Below are 23,470 nucleotides of genomic sequence, written 5' to 3'. Positions count from 1 at the left end.
GGTCTCCGTTTCGTTCAATCCCAAACATGGCGCCTTGAGATGACGGTTCCGCACTGTATGACGGGCAGGATGAATCCTTCCCATAGTGCATCACAACCCCATCAGCAGCAGCTACCACAGGCTGCCCACGAACGGAGCCTTGTGATGGTGGGTAGGTAGCGAATGATGATTAGACACAACACGGTTCCGTTCATGACATTCCCTAGGTGTGCGCTCGAAAAAATAAAATGTCTGCAAACATAGATTTTTCTTCGCTAGGATGTATAATATGATAGCGGAGCCCCAGCGGCGCCCATAGTCATAGGAAATGGGTACACCAGGGGCTCATAAGTATGAGCCCCTGGGTTATACCTATACGATAAAATTCCCGTGTTCACGATGGGATACCTGTGGGTTTTTCCCGTGTCGGTGCATGCCTCGCTCTCTGATTTGTCGAAAATTGAATGGCGCCAAAGTCGCGCGCCTACTTAAAAAAATTTTGATTCGTCGAACATGCTACAACAAAGCCAAAGCTTGTACAGTTTAAAAAATACTGTGAAAATAGACGAATATTAGTTTAGTCTTTCAAGCCCTAAGGAAGTTGAACTTGTAAAAGGCGAAAGCATTCAAGAAACCCTGGCATTTTTATACAGAACTACGAATTGGGAGTGTTGTTTTCAACTCTCAATGGGAAACCGAAAGACAATGACTCATCTTGAGGGACTTGTCGAGATGATTTAAATTAATGATCATGGACTCTCTTGAATCTGGCATGAAGAAGTGTGATTGAGGTAAATACAAATGAAAGCTTTCGTTTGTTCTGTTCGCCGTAGAGATTCTCAAAACAATTCGTACAACTGAATTTGCCTGTTCTGTTCCCTGTATAACTTAAATTATTCCCTGTGTTAGATCAAATCATATTTAAACTTGGCACAGAATAACTAAATAACAGAGGCAAATTCTGTATATTAATGTGAATATTAAAACATTCATGACACATTAAATTTTTTGAAATTAATTAATTAATTAAAGGCAAACGTCAAATTAAAACCAACGCGCCTGGTTGCTAGTTTTTTTGATAAATGATAAGTAAGAATGACTTTTCCCGGTTGAAATCTTTAACTTTTACTTTCGACAAAGATTCAGGCACCTAATTTAAAGCTATCCAGGAGCCCAGGATACGTATTAAGCCACGTTTTATCTCTTCTTTTTCGTGCTTCGCTTTTCTTGCAAGGAGAAGAACGAAAAGCTTTTTTTGCTTCTTTTGCATCATATATAATATCAACCTGTATCAAGTTGACAACATGAATTTAGTATGGGAAGCATAAGGGGGGGCATGGAAAATGTTGTTCCTCCTGTAGGGGAGGGGGGGCAACTAGTTTTATCCCTTTCTTTTATCAAAATCCTTACGCCCCCCCCCCCCCCCCCCCCCCCCCGGGATCTCGGAATAATAAATGGACTTTCCCTAGCTTACTTTCTTGAAAGCTAAACATCATTTAGCAAACATGCTAGGTGGTCAAAAAGGAAAAAAAAACTTTTAAGAAGAACCACAAAAACAGTTATCCGAAGCTTGTGTTGTTGTGATCTCATTTGAAATGTTTATAACTCATGAATGAATAATTAACATTAACAAGCCTTTTTATTTTTGTCCTGTACAGTAAGCTTGAATTATACAAATACAATTTAATATTTCTGAAATCACAAGGATGACTCAAACCTAACATTTTGGTATTTTGTAAATCCATCCACTATTTTTAGTTTAATTTGGCTCGATGTAAATTGCGCAATGCAAAGTTTTGAATTAAGCTATCTATCTATCACACTTGTGGTAGTTTCAGAAATTGTAAACAGCTCTTGGACATCTAACCCACAATTGTTGTACTCCATAAATAAAAACAAAAAGTTTGGGGCTCCGCTTTAGGCAATGCCTAAATAATCTAGTAATGGAATAATTTCTATCAATAAATATGTGCAACAGTAGTCGTACTGGGCTCCGCTTTGGTTTTGGCATCGCCTAAAAATAAGCCATACAGTCAATTTACGTAGATGTAATTCCATCGTAATGTTACACGAATATGAATGATGACAACAAAGGTCAGGCGGTACTCAGGATTGGCTGGGGGGGGGGTACACTGTCATAGGTATCATATCATATGGAAAAAGCATAGTATTTGAAGATTACTTAATAAGAAATAACCCCATTTTTTGGCCGCCAAGGGGGGTTCGTGCGCACCCTGTGTACTCGCCTGAAGGTTAATAATCTTGCCGTTTCTGGGAGGATCGCACAAAACTCCGCAACAGAACACACACTGGTTAGCACAGGTTCCATCAAATGGCTACGCTTCTTCGAGTGTGCGTGGGTAATTGTTCTCTTCCGTCACGCACCCAAAGCAGATATGAATAGTTTACCACTGGACCGTGACAACCACATGATTATTCAAAACAGACAGAAGCTCCTATAAACAAGTATGGCTGACTCAGGGGAGCTGGATTTTGTATCGCTAGCAAGTGTGGAAAGCACCGGCAGCATACAAGAGGCCGTTATCGTGATCCCGGGCCCGCCCATCGAAGTATTCGGGCAGAGGGGGGCACCGTCTGTTGTACTAAAGCCACTGAAGCAGACTAAGGGAAAGTTTTACTACGAATGCAAAACTAGCACAGGTAAGACCATTAGGGGTGGCGAAAGATCCCTAGAAATAGTGATTTACTCCTAAAGTTTCTCGTTCTTGGATCTTTAGAATAGTAAGACCTCGTTTTATCGGATTTTTAAAACGGCCTTCTCGCCGTCTCGGAATTTCTCGCATTGACCATTCGCCATACTCTTTATACTTTTAGACCACTTTATTCGTTGCAGTACTTTAAAGAACATAGCGTTTTAGTAAAAAGAGAGATTTCTTTGGAGAAATCGATTTATTATGAATTATGTGCGGTCTGTACCCTGTTCGGATTTCGTGAAAATGAATACAATTATTGACGATTTACTTTGTAACTTGCAGGGAAATTCGGAATTTAAGTACTTAGATCCTTGCTGTCCAACACGGACACTTTTTAATGTCCCGATTTCAAATAATTTGAAGCGTTTCCGTCAAATTCATGTTTCTGTGTATTCACCCGTACAACCCGCCTCCCGCCCCCTTTCTTTCCCCTTTCCTCCAAGGCGCAAATTTATATCATGATGCACAAAGAGGGCGCGCTTAAACAGTTATAGAGAGATAAAGAAGCGGAAAAATTTATAGAAAAGGACTTCAGATGTTGGTGGTGCCATATAGTAACCCCTTTACAGAGGTGTGCTGTGGTGACGGAAAAGTTATACTCCCCCCACTAAATCGCATCCCTAAGAAGTACCAATGTTTTGACCTGACAGGCTGACAAACGGCCTTCAGCAAACGAGTAGAATAGATGCTTGTTACCTTTTGACACTTCTAGGTGATGAAGGGATGCCATCAAGCTAGTTTTATAGTAATAAGTGATTTTTAATGAGCATTTTTTATTGAGCATATATTTAAATTTTGAAATCGTGACTTGAGTACCTGTGGCGTGGACTTTCGAAATCAGATTTTATATTCATCCATAAACGTGAGAATATTTCATTTTAGAGTAAAAAGTACCACAATATGTACTTGCGAAATAATGACGCGGGTAGCCTGTATTTTCTTTGTCCCTGGATAACAACTGATGCCCAAGGGTGATTGACTGTCATCACTTATATTATTGTTAAGCATCATGTCCTTACCAGAAATTCACATAAAACAGTTTTATGGAAGCACTTTCAAGGTTATATAAAACAATCGCATTTGGCTGCCGGACTAAATATGATAAGTACTGTCATATTTAAAAAAAAAAACACTGCTTTTTCAGAATATATATACCGAAGTCGCTTCCCTCCTACCCCTGTCTCCTTTCCTTTTCACCCAAAACTCTCTCCGTTTCTCCCCCTTACTCCCTGCATGTGGGATCATGCCATTAAAAAATCCACATCCCTCATCCAACTAAAAGTCCTTACATTCTCAGGAGGTTACATGCAGCTGGGATGGGCAGATGACGGTTTCTCTGCGGCCGCAGACACCGGTCAAGGGTGCGGTGACGACTCTCACTCATGGGCGTATGACGGTACACGCACTCTTAAATGGCACGCAAACGCTAAGGAGCCTTACGGACGCAAATGGAAGGAAGGGGACACGGTCGGTATCGCTGTTGACCTAGACCAGGGAGAGGTTAGCTTTTCGCTAAACGGCGACTGGTCAAGTCCAATGGGGACAGCATTCACTGGTATAACCCCTGATGGGGGCATTTACCCATGCCTCTCACTCATCAGGGGTCAACGAGTGAGTGTACATCTAGGTACGCCATCTAACCCTTTTGATTACAACCCACCTGAAGGGTACCTCCCACTGCGTGTTACTCAGCCCGTAGCGGCGAGCTCTGATGACTACAGTCGGTTCGCTAGCTTTGCTAATGTTATTCAAATGAACCTATCGGAGCACTGCTTCGCCGTGTCTTACCCTGGGGAGCTGATGGTGACGATGATGGGGAGAGGCCTTGGATACGAAGCTAAAAAGAATGCGATGATGCACTCAGGTTACGAAGCGACTATGAAGCGTTGGCAAGACCACGAGGTAAAACGTCTTTTGGGTAGACCATTCAAAACATAATCAGCGAGGGACTCAATCAGTCAGTCAGGAATGTAATCAGTCTCATAATAATCAGTGAAGTCAGAGATTCATAGCTCATTCTGACAGTATGTCGCTCGGTGAATCAGTGTTTCAATCATTTGGTCAGTCAGTAAATAAGCAACTGCTTTGATACTGTAGTAGATAAGTGTGTGTAGGGCCTTTATTGGGTCATTCTTAGCAATACCCTCGGCACGTGGTTGAACACATACTCGCCATTTTCCCCAGAAATCCATTAAAGATGCTGTGGCGCACATTGGCCTAACACGAGACGAGACCATGGCTGTCATCTGCTACACTCTCGAGTCACCTCCAGTGTACCGATACTTCAACAGCGACACCCGCAAGGGTTACCTTGGAGACGGCATGGACTTCCCAATCATCAGCTACCTTCTCCGCGAGGCTTGCCGCAAAATCCTCGCAGCCACGCCTAAGGAGCAACGCACTCGGATAGTGTACCGGGGAGTCAATCTGCCTTTTGCAGCAGAAATCGGACAGGTCGTCCGGTTTGGGTCCTACACTTCCACCACTGGCAACATCACGACAGCAGAAGAGTTCAGAAAGACGTCTACGGGCACACAGTTTGTGATCGTCACCAAGCTCGGCGCGTCCATCAGGGAGCTGTCTGCTTTTCCCGAGGAGGAAGAAGTACTGCTCCCCCCATACGAGGCGTTCCGGGTGCACAGGGTGGAGCCGGGGTGTATCTACGTGGCTAGCGTGTTCGAGAATGACTTCGTGGAGCAGTATTGTAGGGATGGAGGTGCGGTGAATCAGGCACAGGCGATCGTAAAGGATTTGATATCAGGCAAGGGGGATACGTGATTAGTGAAGGCTGTTTAAAATATACCATAAACCGCTTATGGTTCCATACATTTAAGTTTCTTAACCTTGGAAATTCACATTCTTAACGCGGACTTGATATGCATTTGAATTTTTAAAAGGGACCGGACACATTCAATGATGAATTTGTAATCCCCAGTTCCCCTTGGAAAGTTCGAGTTATTTTTGTTTTTGTGGTGTGGACAATAAAGGCGGATATGGAAAACGTGGGAAATGCCTAGAAGCAATCGGGGCTATAGAACCACAAGGATTTCCCCAATCGCGTGTAAACCCGGACTGTTTCATGTGTCCGAGTGATCATATAGGAACCAGCCCTTTAAGCTCTGACTGGCTTGGCTAAATTATTATTGTCAAAATATCAACAGCAGTGTATCAAGGGAAACACAGAAAACAATAATCTTACTTTAATTCAAAACAGGAATATAGATGACATAACAATTTAAATTGAAAAATAAGATATCCAAACATTAAGAATCCTACAGTATTCTACAGAATTATCCTACAGAATTCGCATTAATGGGAAATCCACTTAGGTGTTTTACTATGTGCTAAGTCTCTTATTCATTTTATTCCATGGGGCACGTAAACTACACTGTATGAACGCTGTCCCTAACGTGTCGGCCATAGCTCGGACAAGTGGGACCATGGCAAGCCCAAAAAAGTGCATTAGGACAAGACATTTTTGTCCGAAAATACCGCCATCGCTCGAATAAGCTTAGCCTGGTAATTTTATAGGAAATATAACAAGAAGATACCTGATCCGTTTGTAGACGTAAGATCTTGGTATGCCCGTTTAGACGGGTTCTACTGCAGTGTATCTACAACGAATATATTGTGTATTATTCTATTTTTTACAAAATAGAATTCAATTTTACAGACCGAATACATGTACATTAATTCTATTTAAAAAAATCTAATTACATTAGTATAATAAACTTTTGAATGAAACGAGGAACAAGTAAGAACTTTTTTAGGAATTTGTGTCCAGTTATGACATACTGGCGTACTTTGTCTTGCCACTGTTGTTAATGACACAAATATGCTGCAAAAAATGTGACAGGGATAAGGGAATCATTTCTTATTCAGGGGTATACAAAAGATTAGATGGAGGATAGCCACACCCAGAACCCTAGCTAGCCCTAGGGGATGATTGCCACACCCAGAACCCTAGCTAGCCCTAGGGGAGGAAAGCCACACCCAGAACCCTAGCTAGCCCTAGGGGAGGAAAGCCACACCCAGAACCCTAGCTAGCCCTAGGGGAGGAAAGCCACACCCAGAACCCTAGCTAGCCCTAGGGGAGGAATGCCACACCCAGAACCCTAGCTAGCCCTAGGGGAGGAATGCCACACCCAGAACCCTAGCTGGCACTAGGGGAGGAATGCCACACCCAGAACCCTAGCTGGCACTAGGGGAGGAAAGCCACACCCAGAACCCTAGCTAGTCCTAGGGGTGGAAAGCCACACTCAGAACCCTAGCTAGCCCTAGGGGAGGAAGCCACACCCAGAACCCTAGCTAGCCCTAGGGGAGGAAAGCCACACCCAAAACCCTAGCTAGCACTAGGGGACGATAGCCACACCCAGAACCCTAGCTAGCCCTAGGGGAGGAAAGCCACACCCAGAACCCTAGCTAGCCCTAGGGGTGGAAAGCCACACCCAGAACCCTAGCTAGCCCTAGGGGAGGAAGCCACACCCAGAACCCTAGCTAGCCATAGGGGAGGAAGCCACACCCAGAACCCTAGCTGGCACTAGGGGAGGAAAGCCACACCCAGAACCCTAGCTAGTCCTAGGGGAGGATAGCCACATCCAGAGCCCTAGCTAGCCCTAGGGGAGGAAGCCACACCCAGAACCCTAGCTAGCCCTAGGGGAGGAAAGCCACACCCAGAACCCTAGCTAGCCCTAGGGGAGGAAAGCCACACCCAGAACCCTAGCTAGCACTAGGGGAGAAAGCCACACCCAGAACCCCAGCTAGTCCTAGGGGAGGAAAGCCACACCCAGAACCCTAGCTAGCCCTAGGGGAGGAAAGCCACACCCAGAACCCTAGCTAGCCCTAGGGGAGGAAAGCAACACCCAGAACCCTAGCTAGTCCTAGGGGTGGAAAGCCACACCTAGAACCCTAGCTAGCCCTAGGGGAGGAAAGCCACACCCAGAACCCTAGCTAGTCCTAGGGGAGGAAAGCCACACCCAGAACCCTAGCTAGTCCTAGGGGAGGAATGCCACACCTGTAACCCTAGCTAGCCCTAAGGGAGGAAAGCCACACCCAGAACCCTAGCTAGCCCTAGGGGAGGATATCCACACCCAGAACCCTAGCTAGCCCAAGGGGAGGAAAGCCACACCCAGAACCCTAGCTAGCCCTAGGGTAAGCAGGGGTTGGGTCAACACAAATACAGAGAATGTGACTTGCTATTGTATCCAAAACAAAACAAAGACTTGCAATGGCGTCTTGGTTGTGAAAAATGTAATATATCCTATAGCATAATGTCTAGTAAACTCACATATCTGTATTGGCAGATCTAGAGGTTTAGGATGTTTCTTTCAAAAAAGCTGTATAGCATTTTCCTATTTGGGTTGTTAGCAGACAGTTAATTAAAATTGGCTATCCCAAATCTGATTTTTCTACCTACATTGAGATCCCTGAAGTACTCATTATAGTCCTGCAATCATTATAAATAAGCATGAATAAAATTAACCATTTTGGCCTTTATAAAAGAGATAACAGTCGAAAGAGTTGATAAGAGTTTCACTCTTTCTAGCCCTTACAGGTTTTCAGTTTTTATCAAAGAATCAACAAGTTTTTCTTGTGCTCAGGCATGTGCTGCTCAAGTAAAACTGGGCTCACTTTCTGTAAAGATATAATAAGAAATATTATTCCTTTACTCACCAATGCATATCCGACAACAAATCTATCAGGAACTTCGAATCCTGCATCTATAATTACAATATTACAAGATGGGTACAATAAATAGGTGTAAGGCCAAGTATGATAAATGTCAGAACTGTAAGAAAATGACACTCACAATCTGGTTTATATCCAACACTATTCACATTGCGCTTGATTAGCAAGCTGAAAAAGAAAAATCTTTGTTATCGGTTGTTGACTATTTTGGTAAAATGGTTAAATTCTAAAAAGGTTATTGTTTTCGCATTTTTTAAATACATGTGCACATACAAGTGCACGCCCTTGAAGTCCCCCCTGTCTATGTACCAGTATATTTGGATGGTAATTTATTTAGTGAGAATAAAGTTTACCTTACAACTTTAACACTTGCAGGGTTATACTGCTTTATAGTTTTGAGCAGTTTTACCATAGTAGCACCAGTATCTATAATGTCCTGCAAAGAAACGTGTGAAAATCAATTTTTTCTCTCATGCAAACACACGGTTAAGAAAAATAATTTGCAAATTGACATACAGTACCTCTACAATGAGAACATTCTGAAAAAAAAAAAAAATAGTTGTAATGGAATTGTAAACAAGAACTCTTCTGTCATAAATTCAACCAAACTTTATTTGTTATGAGGTCAGAGGTGCTTCACACATTGTTGACTTCAGAATTGACACAGACTGCCTAATGCGGTTTGCAATCATGATTTGTGTAGTTTGTAAAAACTGTGTTCCTATATAGTACCATTATAGATATATCCAGCAATAGATTGTGGTAATGTATACCACCTGCAGGTAAAGAAAGCCTACCTTTCCTGTCAAGGATTCTAGATTATCTCCACCGATGATCCTTACTTCACCTGAAGACTTATCATCCTGGGAGAAATCATTACATAGGGTTAACTAATTACAGTGCAACCAGTAAAACCATGACCATCTAAAATGTGTGCGGAAGGTTTATTGACTTCTGATTTATCAGACGTGAAAATTCAGACACTTATTAAGAAACAAAGTTTCAATAGCATGCCATCATCGAGTTTTGAAAACCAAGGTGTTTTTTTTTGTTTGGGAGAATTCGAGAGCAGATCAGTGGAGCAAGAGACCGCAGTTCGAGTGCTTCACATCTGCTTGAGAAAAGTTCACATCATTCCAGTGAATGTCAGCTCGCGAGCAAAAACAGTTTGAAAAACTGAAAAACTGGCTTCAAATTCCAAACAATATTTACTTCATCGTTTGGTTGTTCATCTATTTGGACTTATTTTGCAATTTCCTATCTACCTGGGACACATTTTTCTCCTGAATACTAATATTTTTCAGTGTTAAAAGGTAAAAGTTTGCCAGAATTCTAAGGGTTGTTAACTAATGATGCATGAATTCTCATGTAATTAAAGTGACCAACCCCACCAAACAGAGTGCCCATACTATCTTATGTTATCTTTAAGACTTGTTGAGACATGTTTCCAATTGACCATTTGAATATCTTGCAAGTGATTGATAAAACAAATACAATATTCCATACATTACCCATTGTTCATGGTTTTACTGGTCATGCTAAGATAATCATACAGCATTTTAATACAGAAAAAACATCACCTCATAACTTTTTAATCTGACAAAATCCACAGACATCTGCATGGACTCGGCTGAAAAATAAATAGAAAATAAAAAGGTTTGTTGGTATTCATAACCTTCACTTTAGCCTGCATACCAGCATTTGCTGGTTCTTTTATTTTCTTATATGCCTCTAACCACTAAAACTAAATGTCTGTATCTGAAAATATAAGATTAAACATACCAGAATTGGCATTCATTGTCCTTATAAACTCCATCAGATCAGCAAAAAATTGATATCCGCCTTTCAAAACACACAGCCCCACCAAAGGCCCACTCATTTCCCTGCAGATGTTCCTGGCAATGCGCTCAGTTCTACAAGTATAAAAGAAGATGAAAAACATGCAAAAAGAAAAAACACCATTTTTAACACTTGATATTCTTGACAGACCAGATAGACCTTGTCCCATTTGTAAATGTGTTGCTTACCAAAGTTTGTGGCTATAATGTACCATTGAAAGTTTGATTGACTATGCACCATTTCTAGGTGAAATATAATAATTTTGACTTCTTTGCTATCAAGAGTGTAAATTCTGCCCATATGGACACACAGTTCCAAATACACTTCCATTTGGACAGTACAGTATTTTACAGTATTTTACAAAAATAATGAATAAAATGATTGTCTTTAATTGATATTGTAGCTATCAAAACCATTTTATGTCAGGAACGACTACAAATATCACAAACTTGTCAATTGACCTGTCTTGAATGAGACCCTTTGGTATCATGACATGCTCAAGATCTCCCTCGTAGTGTTTTGGGATACAAAACATGTTAAGGGGGTAGCCCTGGTAATCATCAGGAATCTGAAACCCAAAGACTCAAACCTTTAGGACATTGCATTTACGTTCTAGCGAATTTCACACATTAGTGGAAATCGATTATAAGTTAAATATTAACTCGTATCAGATTACATTGAAGGTTGGAAATTGTTCCTCAATAAATATCCTATCATTAACCCAAAGGGTGTCTATCCACCACTCCTGCATTTTATTTTATGATTTTGTTAGTAACACCCATCTGGCGCAGGTACCTTAAAGGGGCACTTGGACACTTGTCTAAGAAAGTTTAATTAAAATGAAAAAAGTGTGGAACAAAACAATGTAAAATCTTCCTGATTACTTTGCCCAACTGTAACAAACAGAAAGGAACCAATTCCCCATGAAAGAGATTTTATGCAACGGATCTAGTCTGTCTATTAATGCAAAGGATCTAGTCGGTCTATTAATGCAAAGGATCTAGTCGGTCTATTAATGCAATTTTAATGGTTGAGTAGAGGGATAGGCTGTTACGCAATCTAAAAGTACCACTTTCAATCCATTTCCATCCACTCAAACAGTCAAATCACAATATTGTACTCACATGAAAGATAAAATGTCATTTAATAAACCTGGATAGTTATTTTAATTATTCCACATGATTTTGAATAAAGGATATGGCAGGGTAGCCTGCATAGCAAGCATTTCTGTGAAGTTTCAGCAGGAATAGAGAGCGAGTGAGGAATATGGCCGCACAAAAAATGGGGCAAGCGCAAAAAAAGAGAAGGCGGAAGGGGAAGAAGGAAACGCTTGCCAGCACTCATTGTCTTTTTGGCTAACAGCGAAGAGTCTGCAATCATTTTCTGATCACAGAATTTGAGGTTTCTGATTGGCGCGGCGCGGCTAAGGCTGAGTGACATTTCGCAGATTCACACTCACAATTTCTCAAAATAGCATTGCACAAGGATCCACTGAAAGATGTTTTAACTGAGACAGGGGTGCGTTATACAAACAGCTATTGGGTGGAGGAAATTCGTTAGCCGTTTTGTCGATTGGTCCTAGCAAAGATATATTCCAACTTGAGGCACATTCAAAGGAAGACAACATGCTCGTTTTTTGGGGAACTAAATTTGACAGCTGTTTTGAATTATACACACTTGTCAAGGTTTGTCACTTGGAGGTGTGTCTGAAAAATACTACGAGTGCTTGCAAGCATTTTCTTCTCTCTCTCCCCATTCTTTGCGCCGCCACATTCTTCGCTCGAAACTCCACAGAAACGCTTGCTATGCAGGCTAATGGCAGGGCCGTTGCCGCTTGCTACGCAGGCTAATGGCAGGGCCGTTGCCGCTTGCTACGCGGGCTAAGGGCAGGGCCATTGCCGCTTGCTACGCAGGCTAAGGGCAGGGCCGTTGCTAGTACGGGGCAACCCTCTCACCCCCTGCCCCAGAGCCAGATTTTCTACAACTGAGATATAAAAGAAAATGGTACCTGCCCCTCTAGTAGATAAAAGGAATGACTCATTATTGACTCCTTTCTTACTACGCCTATTTGGTTCTACGAAATATAATATGAGGGCCTGATATGGCATCGAAACACATAGTGTGACCATGTGCTTATCATGATATTTTTTTCTAAATATCACATCCATCACATATAAGATTGGCAAAGAATATAAGTATAAACTCTATAGGTAATAAGATGTGATGAAAACGCAGTCTTACCGTTATGTATTCATGATCCGCCATTTTATTATTTCTCTTATCTTAGCGCTTTTTTCTGTCTGCTGACCACTGACCCGGAAAGACCCAGGGTACTCACGTCTAGTCCCAGTCTATGAATGCTATCAACACAGGCAACCCACAGCCATACAAATTGGTTCAGCAACAGCGTCAATGTGAATGTTCTGGATTCCTGTGTATTGTTACATAAATTAAAAAATATATTGCATGAAAATTGTTAAATTTTTCGGGAGCATAACTGTCTCTTTACATTAGTGACTCCTCTCTCCACTCGAGTCAAATGACTTTGGGGCTATTGATCAATCATTTTGAATAATCATCATCAAAGCAAACAATCATTTCAATTATTGATTCATATGATTCTATAGAAAGTCTTTGAGTGTAAAAATCTCGTTTCGCAGGAGAAAGAAAAGAAATTTACGCGTAGCGTGTGATGATTGGTTCTCTATCTATAACATGTCGCGCGCTGATTGGCTGATACAGTTCTCCTTGTAGTACGGGAATCTCTGAACTGCTGTTGTAGGCTGAGAGTAAGTTTGTTAATCTCTCAGTAGGTTCAACGTAAGAAATGGCACGAATTAAGACCTTAATAGCAATTTCCTTACTTGCTCTGGTAGCTTTTGCATATCTAGGATATGCTGAGGAGATCCTAGAGGATAAAGAAACTGAAGACTCGGACCCTGGAGCTGAAAACGACGACGAGCAAGAAAAAAACGACGCGGACGATTCAGACGAAGTTAAAGAAGAGGATGATGTTTTAGTGCTTAACTCTAAAAACTTCGACCGAGTTATTGAGGAAAATAATATCATTCTTGTAGAATTCTACGCGCCTTGGTATGCATCTTTCTTTGTTCCAAAGTTTTGTATTGATTAAGATAGTTTTTGTTTGCAATATTTTTTGTTGTTGGACTTTAAAAACTTTTGCTCTGAAGAAAAATTAAAATGACTCTTATCATCGCTATAAGTAATTAATAAATCAATAGAAATGAACAGTTAAGGAAAATGCTGTGAACAGGAATATTTTAGAACAGACTTCATATAGGTTTAAACTTGATCATTATTATCACTTTTATTGATGCTTCTACAAAACTTGAACAGCAGAGATTAATAAGTCCAAAATATTTTTGTGATTCCCCAGGTGTGGACATTGTAAGTCACTTGCACCAGAGTATGCCAAAGCTGCCAAAAAGATGAAGCTCAACGACCCCCCTGTCCCCTTTGCTAAAATGGATGCAACTGTTGCTTCTGATATTGCTCAGAGATTTGATGTTAGTGGCTACCCCACCCTGAAGATATTCCGTAAAGGGACACCCTATGAGTACGAAGGACCGAGAGAGGAAAGTGGTAAGACAACTTTGCAAAATCCTGTAATCTAAATATTGTATGTCTCTTCAATGTAAGATATTCTATTGTATATTGTAGAGTAATGATTGGTGGGAGTAATACCTTCTCTTTTTCTACCCGGCTATTATAAACATCAAAACTTGAAAGCCCAGAGAAAATATTAGACCACTAAGTTGCTGTAATAAGAATTACAAATCTTTCATTTCTCAAATCAGCAGAAGTATTGTAGTCGAAATGATAGTGAGATGGAGTGTTAGTTCTACTGTAAAGTGTTTGATCTTCTTCTTACAGGTGTATGCACAAACATTATTAACCCATCTGCTGACCCACCAAGTACATAACCATCTAAACATGGATGATAATAGGGATCCTTCCACTATGTTTACACAGCCTATTCACTTGTAGATGACTGAAATTTGAGCCCATTGTTTTCAAAGGAATTGTGGAGTATATGAAGAAGCAATCTGATCCTAACTGGAAGCCACCACCAGTGGCAGCTTTGACACTGACCAAGGAAAACTTCACTGAAGTTGTTAACAGAGAGAGCTTGATGCTAGTGGAATTCTTTGCCCCATGGTAATCCTCTGACTTTACCTTAATGTTTGCATCATTGCTTGTGGTCAAATTATAAGATTTGTTTAATATTGTCTAATACCATATGAATACTCTTTGCCTATTCTTCATTTCAGAATAAGTGAATATTATAGAAAGCATAAAGGAATTTGATGCTAGGGGCACTTTTATTGATTTTGATTTGCCTGTGACACCCAGTACAGTAGCATTTCAAAATGTTTTATTAATTTCTTCCATATTCCTAAATAAAAGTTATTTATTGTACCAGTGCTCAAGCTAAGTTATACCGTGATTACTGAGATATATATGGTCATATTCAACATTTGTTTACCTTGAAACGATTTCCTCTATCCTTATTGTCTTTTAACTCATTTTAACTGTTTGTTTTCTCTCGTAATAACAGGTGTGGACACTGTAAACAACTTGCGCCTGAGTACGAGAAGGCTGCTCAGGAACTGCAGAAGCACGATCCTCCTATCCCTCTCGCAATAGTTGATGCTACTATTGAGAGTGAACTTGCTCAGAAATACGAAGTCCAGGGTTACCCTACTCTGAAGGTCTTTAGGAAGGGAAAAGCTACCGAATACAAAGGCCAACGAGACCAATATGGTGAATAATGTGATACTGTACTACTTAATATGATACCAGTAATAGTAAATGTTTTTTTCAAGATGTTTGTCATAGCAATCAATAAAGACAGTTTGTGTGTGACATTCGAATAAGGATCTTATTTTGTATGTTTCTAGGTATTGCGTCCTACATGCGTAGCCAAGTTGGACCAAGCTCTCGAATTCTAAGCTCTTTGAAGGCAGTGCAGGACTTCATGAAAGAGAAGGATGATATAACTATCATGGGATTCTTTGATGGAGAAGATGATAAAATGCTTGAAAGTTACCTTGAAGCCAACAATGATGTCAGAGATGATTACCCATTCGCACATACTTTTGACGCTGCTGCAAAGAAACACTTTGGAATCAAGAAAAGTTCAATTGTTCTTTTCCAGCCTGAACGATTCCTCTCAAAATATGAGCCAAAGCACTTTGTATATGAGGTAAAAACAAACAACAATCAGTGACACTTATCAGGTCCAGTGAACTAGATCTCTTCTTGAACGTGTACGAACCAAATGAATATAATTGTTGGGTCACTTGGCTAAGGAGTGGGGGATCGGTTTGACCACTTTGCTACACTTTAGTGCAAAAATTGATCTTGCAAAAGATAAACCCATCTGTTTTTGGGATAACTCCATGAGATCCCACTGATATAGAAAGACCATAACCTAGTAACTATTGTACCGAGCATTGAGTGTCTTGTTGGTTGCAGGGCAAAGATCTGTCACCAGCTGCTCTGCAGGGTTTCTACAAAGACAAGCGTGTGCCCCTTGTAGGTCTCTACACTTCGTATGACAAGGACAAGAAGTATGCTGCCAGGCCTCTCTGTATTGTCTACTATGGCGTGGACTTTGGGTTCGACAATAGAGTTGGTAAGAGTAATCACAGGAAGCATGCAATGCTGGCAGCTTTTTGTTATTGACCAATTAGATTAAAAAAATAAATCCAACCAATGAGGTCACAGTGTCCCCATGCTCATCCAATGAATACTTGAGAAACTTGGCTCAACGGTTCTCTAAATGTTATGGTTTTTTATTTAAATTTTAATTGGTCAAAGTTTTGTAACATGGCTTCTTCCCGTGACTTTGCTGTCTCGCAATCGGATTAAAACCTTTTGAATGCTTTTGGTTATCATTTAGTTGCCGCAAAGGTTTCCAAGTATTTTCTAAGCACATAGAGTTTCACATTTTTTCAAGCATTTTAATTTGTTTGTGGGATAGTTAAAGTATTTTCTTCTGCCACTGATAGCGATGTTGGCAAAGGGAAACTATATTGTGATAGTGGGTAGAATTTTTAAAACATTTTTGTATCCCACAAACAGAAAGCTTTTGCTTCATTCTATTCTTATTTCACTGATCATATATTACTTTATAGCTATTCCATCCTCCCTTTCCTACCCTAACCTGAATTTATACTATAATCCCTCATCCCCTATAAAGCGCCATTTAATGCCTTTGTTTTCGATCCCACAGCCACCCAATTCTGGCGTTCCAAAGTGATCGAAGTTGCCAAGGATCACCGTGACATCACCTTTGCCATTGCAAATGAGGAAGAATCAGAGCAAGAATTAAAGGATTTCGGTCTTGCCGAGTCCGGAGAGGAGGTGAATGTGGGGTGTTTTGACAAGGAGGGCAGGAAGTTCCGCATGGACCCTGATGAGGAGGAGTTCAGTGAAGACAGCCTGAGAGAGTTTGTGGAGGAGTTTAAAGCAGGTGTGTATTTTTGCCAATTGCTGATCAACATAGTGATGTATTGTCAAGAAGGCAAGGCCTTTTGTGAGACCAAGGCTACTCGAACCTAGTCCTCGAAAACAGGGGGAGGACAAAATTGATGACAATCGTCTCAAAAATTTATCTTTTGGGATTTAAGAAATTCATGTTCCTACCCAAGTGTCGCCTGCGATGAGAACCCCCCCCCAGGGGGGACTCTCTAGAAAAGTAGACGGGGGTGATCGTCACATCTTTTAGGGTATAAAATTTCGACCATCTCGTGCCATCCTTCAGGGGGTACTTAAAGATTTTCCAATTCTGCCCGAAACGTATTTTAATAAACCACAAGTCACTGATCGGTTAATACTTCCGGCTTTATTGTCGGTAACAATACAAGGTGTCCATCTGCCAATTAGAACGAAAGAGATGCTTGCTCTTAGGGTTTAAAATTTCCTCGACCACACCCATTCCATCTCTTAGGGGTAGGAATAGCTGTTAACCACACCAAAAGTGCCTTCCCTCATGGTTAAAATTGATTTTGCTGACATCACCCCTGTCTGTTTTTATCAGATTCCCCCCCTCCCTCTCCCCCCGGGTGATGCCATGCGCGATCTGGAAAGACCAGTTCAGTGTTTCTCTGCAAAGAAAACTGACTTTTCCTTTAGACTGAAAGTTACATTTCGTGTAATGATCGGAATATCCGCTTTATTTTCAGGCAACTTGAAACCCATCATCAAGTCCCAACCTGTGCCAAAATCTAACAAGGAGCCGGTTACGGTGGTTGTGGGGAAGACTTTCGATGAGATCGTCAACGACCCCAAGAAGGACGTCCTTATTGAGTTCTACGCCCCTTGGTGTGGCCATTGTAAGGCTCTGGAGCCCACCTTCAAGAAACTGGGCAAGCACTTTCGAAACGACAAGAACATTGTTATCGCTAAGATCGACGCCACAGCCAACGATGTGCCTAGTACTTACGCAGTCGAAGGATTCCCAACTATTTATTTTGCAACGTCAAAGGACAAAAAGAACCCAATCAAGTTTGACGGTGGGAGAGAACTCAAAGACTTAATCAAATTTGTGGAAGAGAAAGCTACCGTTTCACTTTCAAAAGAAAAAGCGAAAGATGAGTTATAATTAATCGCTGTATAGTAATTTTTTGACGTTAGGAGTTTTTTTTTTGTTGTTGTTTTTTTTTTGCTACTCTTGGTGCCATTTCCTCGAGGGTGAGAAACGTAATCAATAAAGATAATTTATAATAAAGAGATTCAAGTGTGTGAAATAGCAGTGCGCGACCTCCGTGTGACCCCCTCCTGCACCCTCACCCCTAATGTTTTCTCGCACCTCGTTCTGTGGTTCTTGTGTTTTCGGATTGGAGGGATTGCGCATCGTTGTCCTTTATATGTTTGGATTAGGTTTACCAGCTTCAAAAGGATTAATAGACGGTTATTTCCGAACAGATAAAACGAACTATGTAATGCTAGATGCAGTAACATTTCTAAGCCCGCGTATCTTTCAAAAAATGTTTTTGTGTCCTAACAGGAGGGTCCTAAACAATGATTCCTTGGGTGACAAACAGGCAAATATCAATACTGCGGGGGTTTGCGGGTGTGGGGGATTATGCATACACCTATGTAAAAATACGTCGGTGCAAATGGCGATTTGGCCAATGCCACCCGAAAGGTACCGTGGCTTCCATTGTATACCCATTATATATTTTTTTTCGAATGCAAGAATATGTTTCAATCATACGATAATCCGTGTAAGGCCATCGATGTCTGACATCGCAAGAGTTCATTTATTCTATGTTTGCGAATATTATACACCTATTTCAAAAACGTTGGCAGTGGAAATGTCCATTGACAAATGGCAGTTCTACGACCCAAAGGACCCATGAATCCCAAAATATTTATTCCAAATTCAGCAAAATATAAAAAAACACGACTATATCCATTCAATATAATTATTATATGGTTCTGACATCGCTTGAGTTTATTTATCACCTTTATTTTTACAAATAATTAATACCCATCAACACCTTTCGGTCGTAGAACTGACATCTAGCAATTGTCGCGCTGAAAACCTTTATTGAAATAGGTGTATACCAATAAGCACCTTTCGGTCTTGAAACTGTCATTCGCCCTTTGGACTGACGTTTTATTATTATTATTATCATTTAATGTAATATGTGTATATGCTTGTTATGACTTTGGTGAAACAATTCTCTGGGAGGGAAGATTAAGCGGAAAACACCAAAGTTAAGAACCTGTCAATCTTCTCCAAATATGGCTGTGACCTAAGCTGTAACATGTTTCAACAAAAAGAAAAACGCGATCTGTGATTGGATGATACTGTCTAAACACAGCGGTAAACGATTTTACACAACACGTCTTTGAATGGGTTTTGCTAAAACATTCAACAATAGTGCTTCACATGAAATGGTAAAATGGGCGAAACACAGAAAGCATCAAGTTTAGAAAACTCTGTGAAACAAGATGAGCAGTTATCACAAGATGTGCCTCCATCAGATATGCCTAGCGCTCCTTCGAAATCAGAGGAATCACAACTTATCGTCAAAGTCATCATGACTTTCTTGAAATACACAGGAGCAGCACTTCTAGTGTGGTTCGTGGGATGGTTTGGGTTTGGTTACCTATGGGTGGTACTTGGCACGCTAATATTTACTATCTGGGTCAAGAAACAGGAGAAAAAGCAGGAGAAGAAGACAATAACGCGTGCATTGGCTGAGGAAGAGGAAAAGGCGGTCGCCGCTAGGGTCGACGAGCTACCTGCTTGGGTAAGACAGTCATCAACATTTTGATGTTTCCATTTTACAATGTAAAGAATCTGCATTATTATCAATAACTAATAATATTAAATTAATTTATGCAAGGATTAAAGTTTTGTGTCAAGGCTGGTTTTTGGTATTTTTTATCTAGAATGAAAGTATATTGAGAATCTTTTGAGGTAATTGTAAAATGATCCAAGAAGCGATTAACATTCCAAGCTCAATTCTGATGCAAAATTTACTATAAATTCGAATAAAATATGATTTATCATTTAAATATAAAAGGTTATGGACACCTGCAGAAAGTAAAAAAGAAAAAAAAGCATTTCAAGTCCAATACAATTCCATCAATAGAGTTAGTTTTCTTCAGCCCAAAAGGAAAGATTGATTCCCGATTGCTTGTTTTCCCCATGTTCAAATAGATGGACGCCTCAACAATTTAAAGATCCAAGAAAACTTGAAACTCTAGAATTTGTTGTTTGACATCTCATACAACTAGCCTTGCAGGGTGACAGGATATCGAATAATGACGATAGCATCTTTAATGGTATGAAGAATCGCAAAGATCCATCAAAAATGGTTCTTATGAAGAAAATGCTTTAAAAACAAAAGAGCATGAATATTTATAGTCTGTCTGGTGAAGAATGTTTGTCTGTAGACAGAGAAAAACATTGCATATCTGTTAAACAACCCTACTAGATAAATAATTAATATGTCCTCGATAAAATATGGGTGTTTAAAAATCATTATCCTATCTAGTCCGATGGTCAAATAGGGATGATTTCTTCAACTCGATTGATAAAAATTAACTCTAAAAATATATTCTTGATTTCATTTTTCTCAGTATAAGGCATGTTTCTGTTGTTGAAAAGTAGCCTTTTTTGCCAGTCTTCAGTCCTACGACACCCCCCACCCCAAAACAACTTTTCAACTGGTGGTTTGTGTCACGCGCGCCACCGGACATTTGCATTTCACCAGCGGTAAAGGTTCAAGCGTCACACAACACCCATACAAGGCAACATGGCTGCCCAGCGTGAAGGGAGCTCTATAAAAACGGGCGAAGAAAAGGCTCCATTAACCACAAACCAGAACCAAAATGACCCTAAAGCTGCAGAAGAACCTGAGAAAAAGGCCAAACCTACTGAAATCCCAATCGTTACATTTGTTTTGAAGTATTTGAAGTTCGTCGGTGTAGCTCTCGGAATATGGTTTATGGGTTGGATGGGTTTGAGCTATGTGTGGGTTTTGTGCGGACTTCTCGTCTTTACGATGTGGAAACTTAATCAAGAAGATAAAAGCAAGAGAAGAGCTAAATTACAAGAAGTTATGAAAACCGATTCAGAGATAGTGGCAAAAATGGACGACCTCCCTGCTTGGGTAAGAAAGATTGCGAAAGTTTGGAAGCTCTAGAAACATCCCCCATTTGGCGAAAAATAAAATATTTTATTATCATTCAATCGGCTTTGAAATTCCCTTGAAGGTATTACGATCTCCAGGGTTAACCACACTTAATGATTTTATTTAGAAATACATTCAGATGTATTAGGAAAAATTATAACTTATTTATTCTTTCAACATGTAGTGGCAATAAGTAAGCTTATACATTTCAATTTCAAGTGATTATTATTTGTGGTGCAGTTGTAAAGACTTATGGTTTTCTAGCGTAAAGCTGTGCTCTTATCTTTGAGATAAATCGCTTTTGAAACCCTCTATCTGCATTTCAAGCGTCTAGCCAGTATTTTTCCGTTTTCACCAATTCAATTGATAAGAGAATGTGTGATAATATAGACTTAGTTTCACCTTGCAGCTGCAGGTTGCTTGTCATAGAAGAGGAATGTGAGCCATTTGTGGCTATGTTTTAAATAAGTTATATTTTGTTTTCAATCGTATTTTGGTACGTATACAACTGTTATATATATCATTATAATTAAAATTGTTCTGTTGCTTTTTTAACAAACTTTAAAAGCTTGATGACAACAATACCGAGTGAGGCTTTATGAAAGGGAATTAGTACCCAATTTTATAGTACAAATTGAAAATTAAAAGTTTGACACTTGTGTCACTTTGTGCGAAAATTTCAATATAGCTAGCATTGAGATGCGAACACCTTGTTTGGGCTGTGAACACACTCTTTGTGAATAAGCCCATTTAGCAGCATTAATGTCTAAAATATTGTAGACAGCATTCTACTAGTCACCACAAAGCTTAGTTAGCTTGATCAACAGAATTTTTATATGCTATGATGAATTTGTCAACATTATGTTAGGGGACCTTGTAAAGTTAAAACAAAACTCAAAAATTCTGGGAAAAAAAACTGTAAAGAGTGACACCTCCCAACACCCAATCCAGTTTTTTAAAATGAACATCATAGGTTTCCTGCATGCTCGCCTGGGGCTCTTGAAGACCATTTAGACAATTGACTTACATACATTAATTGGTAGGATGACAATATGAGTAACACAGAACCTTGTAGTTCTCTCCTCTGTGGGGAGAGTTACTTGTGCATTATATTAGTGTTTTTTGTCCTGTGCAGTGATTGTCTTATGATTATATATATAAAACAATTTATTGAATCACTGGGTTGTATTTTTTTCTACATTTCGGCAATGCTGCCTCCCAAAGGCGTTCTTCCCATGTCTACCTGATAGGGATGCTTGTCGTATTTTTATGGGGTCAAAATTGGGCCTCAGGTATTTTTTAGGGGGTATCTGAGAAAAAAATAGGCTTTTCTCTTAGGAATGGTATTTTTTAATGCTTCTGAGGTATTTTTTAGGGGGTATCTAAGAAAAAATAGGCTTTTCTCTTAGAAATGGTATTTTTTAATGCTTCTGAGGTATTTTTTAGGGTAGCCATTTTATTTTATAGAAAAAGTAAAGTTTGCCATTTAAGCAACAATTTGTCATTTCTGTGAATGCATTTGATGACAATTTTAAGTGATAATTGGTAATTATTCACTAGTTTCCATTGCCATGAAGGCAACTTATAATTAATTGTTTTTTCTATGTGTCTTGCAGTGGAAGAATTGTAGTGATTAGTACAGTACACTCTTTGATAACTTATCAAAATGTAATATGGATAATGTATAGTCAGGATTTCTGAGGTGTTGCTGTGATAAATGAAGCCTATTTATCTCTTTTTTCCATTAAGGTTGCTATCCGAAAATGTATTATTTGACTAGTATACATTATTTGGAGAATTTGTCTACATAAGTTGCCTACATCTACATCAGTTGTCTGAAAAGTGAATAGAGAAATAAATTTTAAAAATTGGAGAAATAAATGGAGACATGTTTTCATCTCAAAACATTATTATGCCAAACTCCAGCTTTTCTTTATATGATATGAAAAAAATGACAGCTGCAATATCCTTTTAAATTCTCCCCTTTAAAAAGAGGAATTATAGCAGACTTTATCTTACAGCTATAGTCTGCCCTAATGATACTATTCTTCTTGCGGGTGATTTTGATTGGTGCAAAGTAAAATATAGAAACTAACAGCTAGGATAAAAAAATATCACATGACCTGATATGGATAAACAAAGGGTTTTACTTTTCTTTCCTTACCTAGCATCATTTGCATATTAGTGTTTCGTCTGTGAAGGGTTCACAATAAGATTGTGGTAAAACCAGTTTTGTCAAAATGTGCTGTTCCTGGCTGATCAGTTTTTTCAAGCATCTCTTCTACTCCGATGGTTGCACTGTTATTCCACCTAAAAAGCAGTCAGAGGTTATATGAATTTGATTATTGTATTGTAGGTAGACTTCATGGAGATGTTTATTTTTTCTCTTTGCAAACTGATATCATGCACTCTCCTTTTGCTTAATTTTCATAATGTTTTTTTATCTTTTCTGAGCTACTAAAACCATGTTAACCTTAAATACAAACATCTCATTCTTTCATTTTTATCATTATAACCTTTTTTCACTACTGCTTTATAGTTTTATTATTTAGCAGTCTCTTAATTTTTTTT

At 39.6% G+C, this 23,470-nt stretch overlaps 4 protein-coding genes across 7 annotated transcripts in view; 3 read left to right on the top strand and 1 right to left on the bottom strand.

The window, feature by feature from the left end:
* Positions 1 to 425: 425 nt before the first annotated feature.
* Positions 426 to 5,933, top strand: LOC5504108. The gene is made up of 4 exons (XM_032372377.2): positions 426 to 770; positions 2,426 to 2,640; positions 3,991 to 4,595; positions 4,878 to 5,933. The coding sequence occupies exons 2-4, from the start codon at positions 2,448 to 2,450 to the stop codon at positions 5,469 to 5,471; spliced, it is 1,392 nt and encodes a 463-aa protein (XP_032228268.1). The 5' UTR covers positions 426 to 770; positions 2,426 to 2,447; the 3' UTR covers positions 5,472 to 5,933.
* LOC5504109 (hypoxanthine-guanine phosphoribosyltransferase) lies at positions 5,878 to 12,616 on the bottom strand. 2 transcript variants are annotated; one of them, XM_001624988.3, is made up of 11 exons: positions 12,462 to 12,616; positions 10,682 to 10,788; positions 10,164 to 10,294; positions 9,962 to 10,011; positions 9,179 to 9,244; positions 8,903 to 8,920; positions 8,735 to 8,817; positions 8,503 to 8,549; positions 8,367 to 8,413; positions 8,110 to 8,139; positions 5,878 to 6,531 (listed from the first exon to the last, which is right to left on the bottom strand). In XM_001624988.3, the coding sequence occupies exons 1-11, from the start codon at positions 12,483 to 12,485 to the stop codon at positions 6,478 to 6,480; spliced, it is 657 nt and encodes a 218-aa protein (XP_001625038.3). In that variant the 5' UTR covers positions 12,486 to 12,616; the 3' UTR covers positions 5,878 to 6,477. The 2 variants fall into 2 exon arrangements, with proteins under 2 accessions (XP_001625038.3, XP_032228271.2); XM_032372380.2 differs by lacking the exons at positions 5,878 to 6,531; positions 8,110 to 8,139; positions 8,367 to 8,413 and adding an exon at positions 8,256 to 8,327.
* A 142-nt stretch (positions 12,617 to 12,758) lies between these two features.
* LOC5504110 (protein disulfide-isomerase A4) lies at positions 12,759 to 17,980 on the top strand. Its single transcript, XM_001624980.3, has 8 exons — positions 12,759 to 13,313; positions 13,618 to 13,823; positions 14,261 to 14,399; positions 14,800 to 15,005; positions 15,143 to 15,447; positions 15,720 to 15,879; positions 16,480 to 16,719; positions 17,432 to 17,980. The coding sequence occupies exons 1-8, from the start codon at positions 13,048 to 13,050 to the stop codon at positions 17,848 to 17,850; spliced, it is 1,941 nt and encodes a 646-aa protein (XP_001625030.2). The 5' UTR covers positions 12,759 to 13,047; the 3' UTR covers positions 17,851 to 17,980.
* Positions 17,981 to 19,085: 1,105 nt separating this feature from the next.
* The window catches only part of LOC5504106 (extended synaptotagmin-2), a 21,215-nt gene continuing 16,830 nt past the window's right edge, over positions 19,086 to 23,470 (top strand). The window contains exon 1 of one of the 3 annotated variants that reach the window (XM_048723021.1): positions 19,086 to 19,510. In XM_048723021.1, coding sequence (XP_048578978.1) covers positions 19,160 to 19,510 — 351 coding nt within the window. In that variant the 5' untranslated portion in view covers positions 19,086 to 19,159. Of the gene's footprint in view, positions 19,511 to 20,462; positions 20,879 to 23,069; positions 23,227 to 23,470 lie in introns of those variants that run through there. The other 2 variants (XM_048723016.1, XM_048723024.1) reach the window with 2 other exon arrangements.

The sequence above is a fragment of the Nematostella vectensis genome, chromosome 2 (genome assembly GCF_932526225.1).
Source record: "Nematostella vectensis chromosome 2, jaNemVect1.1, whole genome shotgun sequence".
In the NCBI taxonomy this organism is placed as follows: domain Eukaryota; kingdom Metazoa; phylum Cnidaria; class Anthozoa; order Actiniaria; family Edwardsiidae; genus Nematostella; species Nematostella vectensis.
This window is presented reverse-complemented; position numbering and strand designations above follow the sequence as displayed.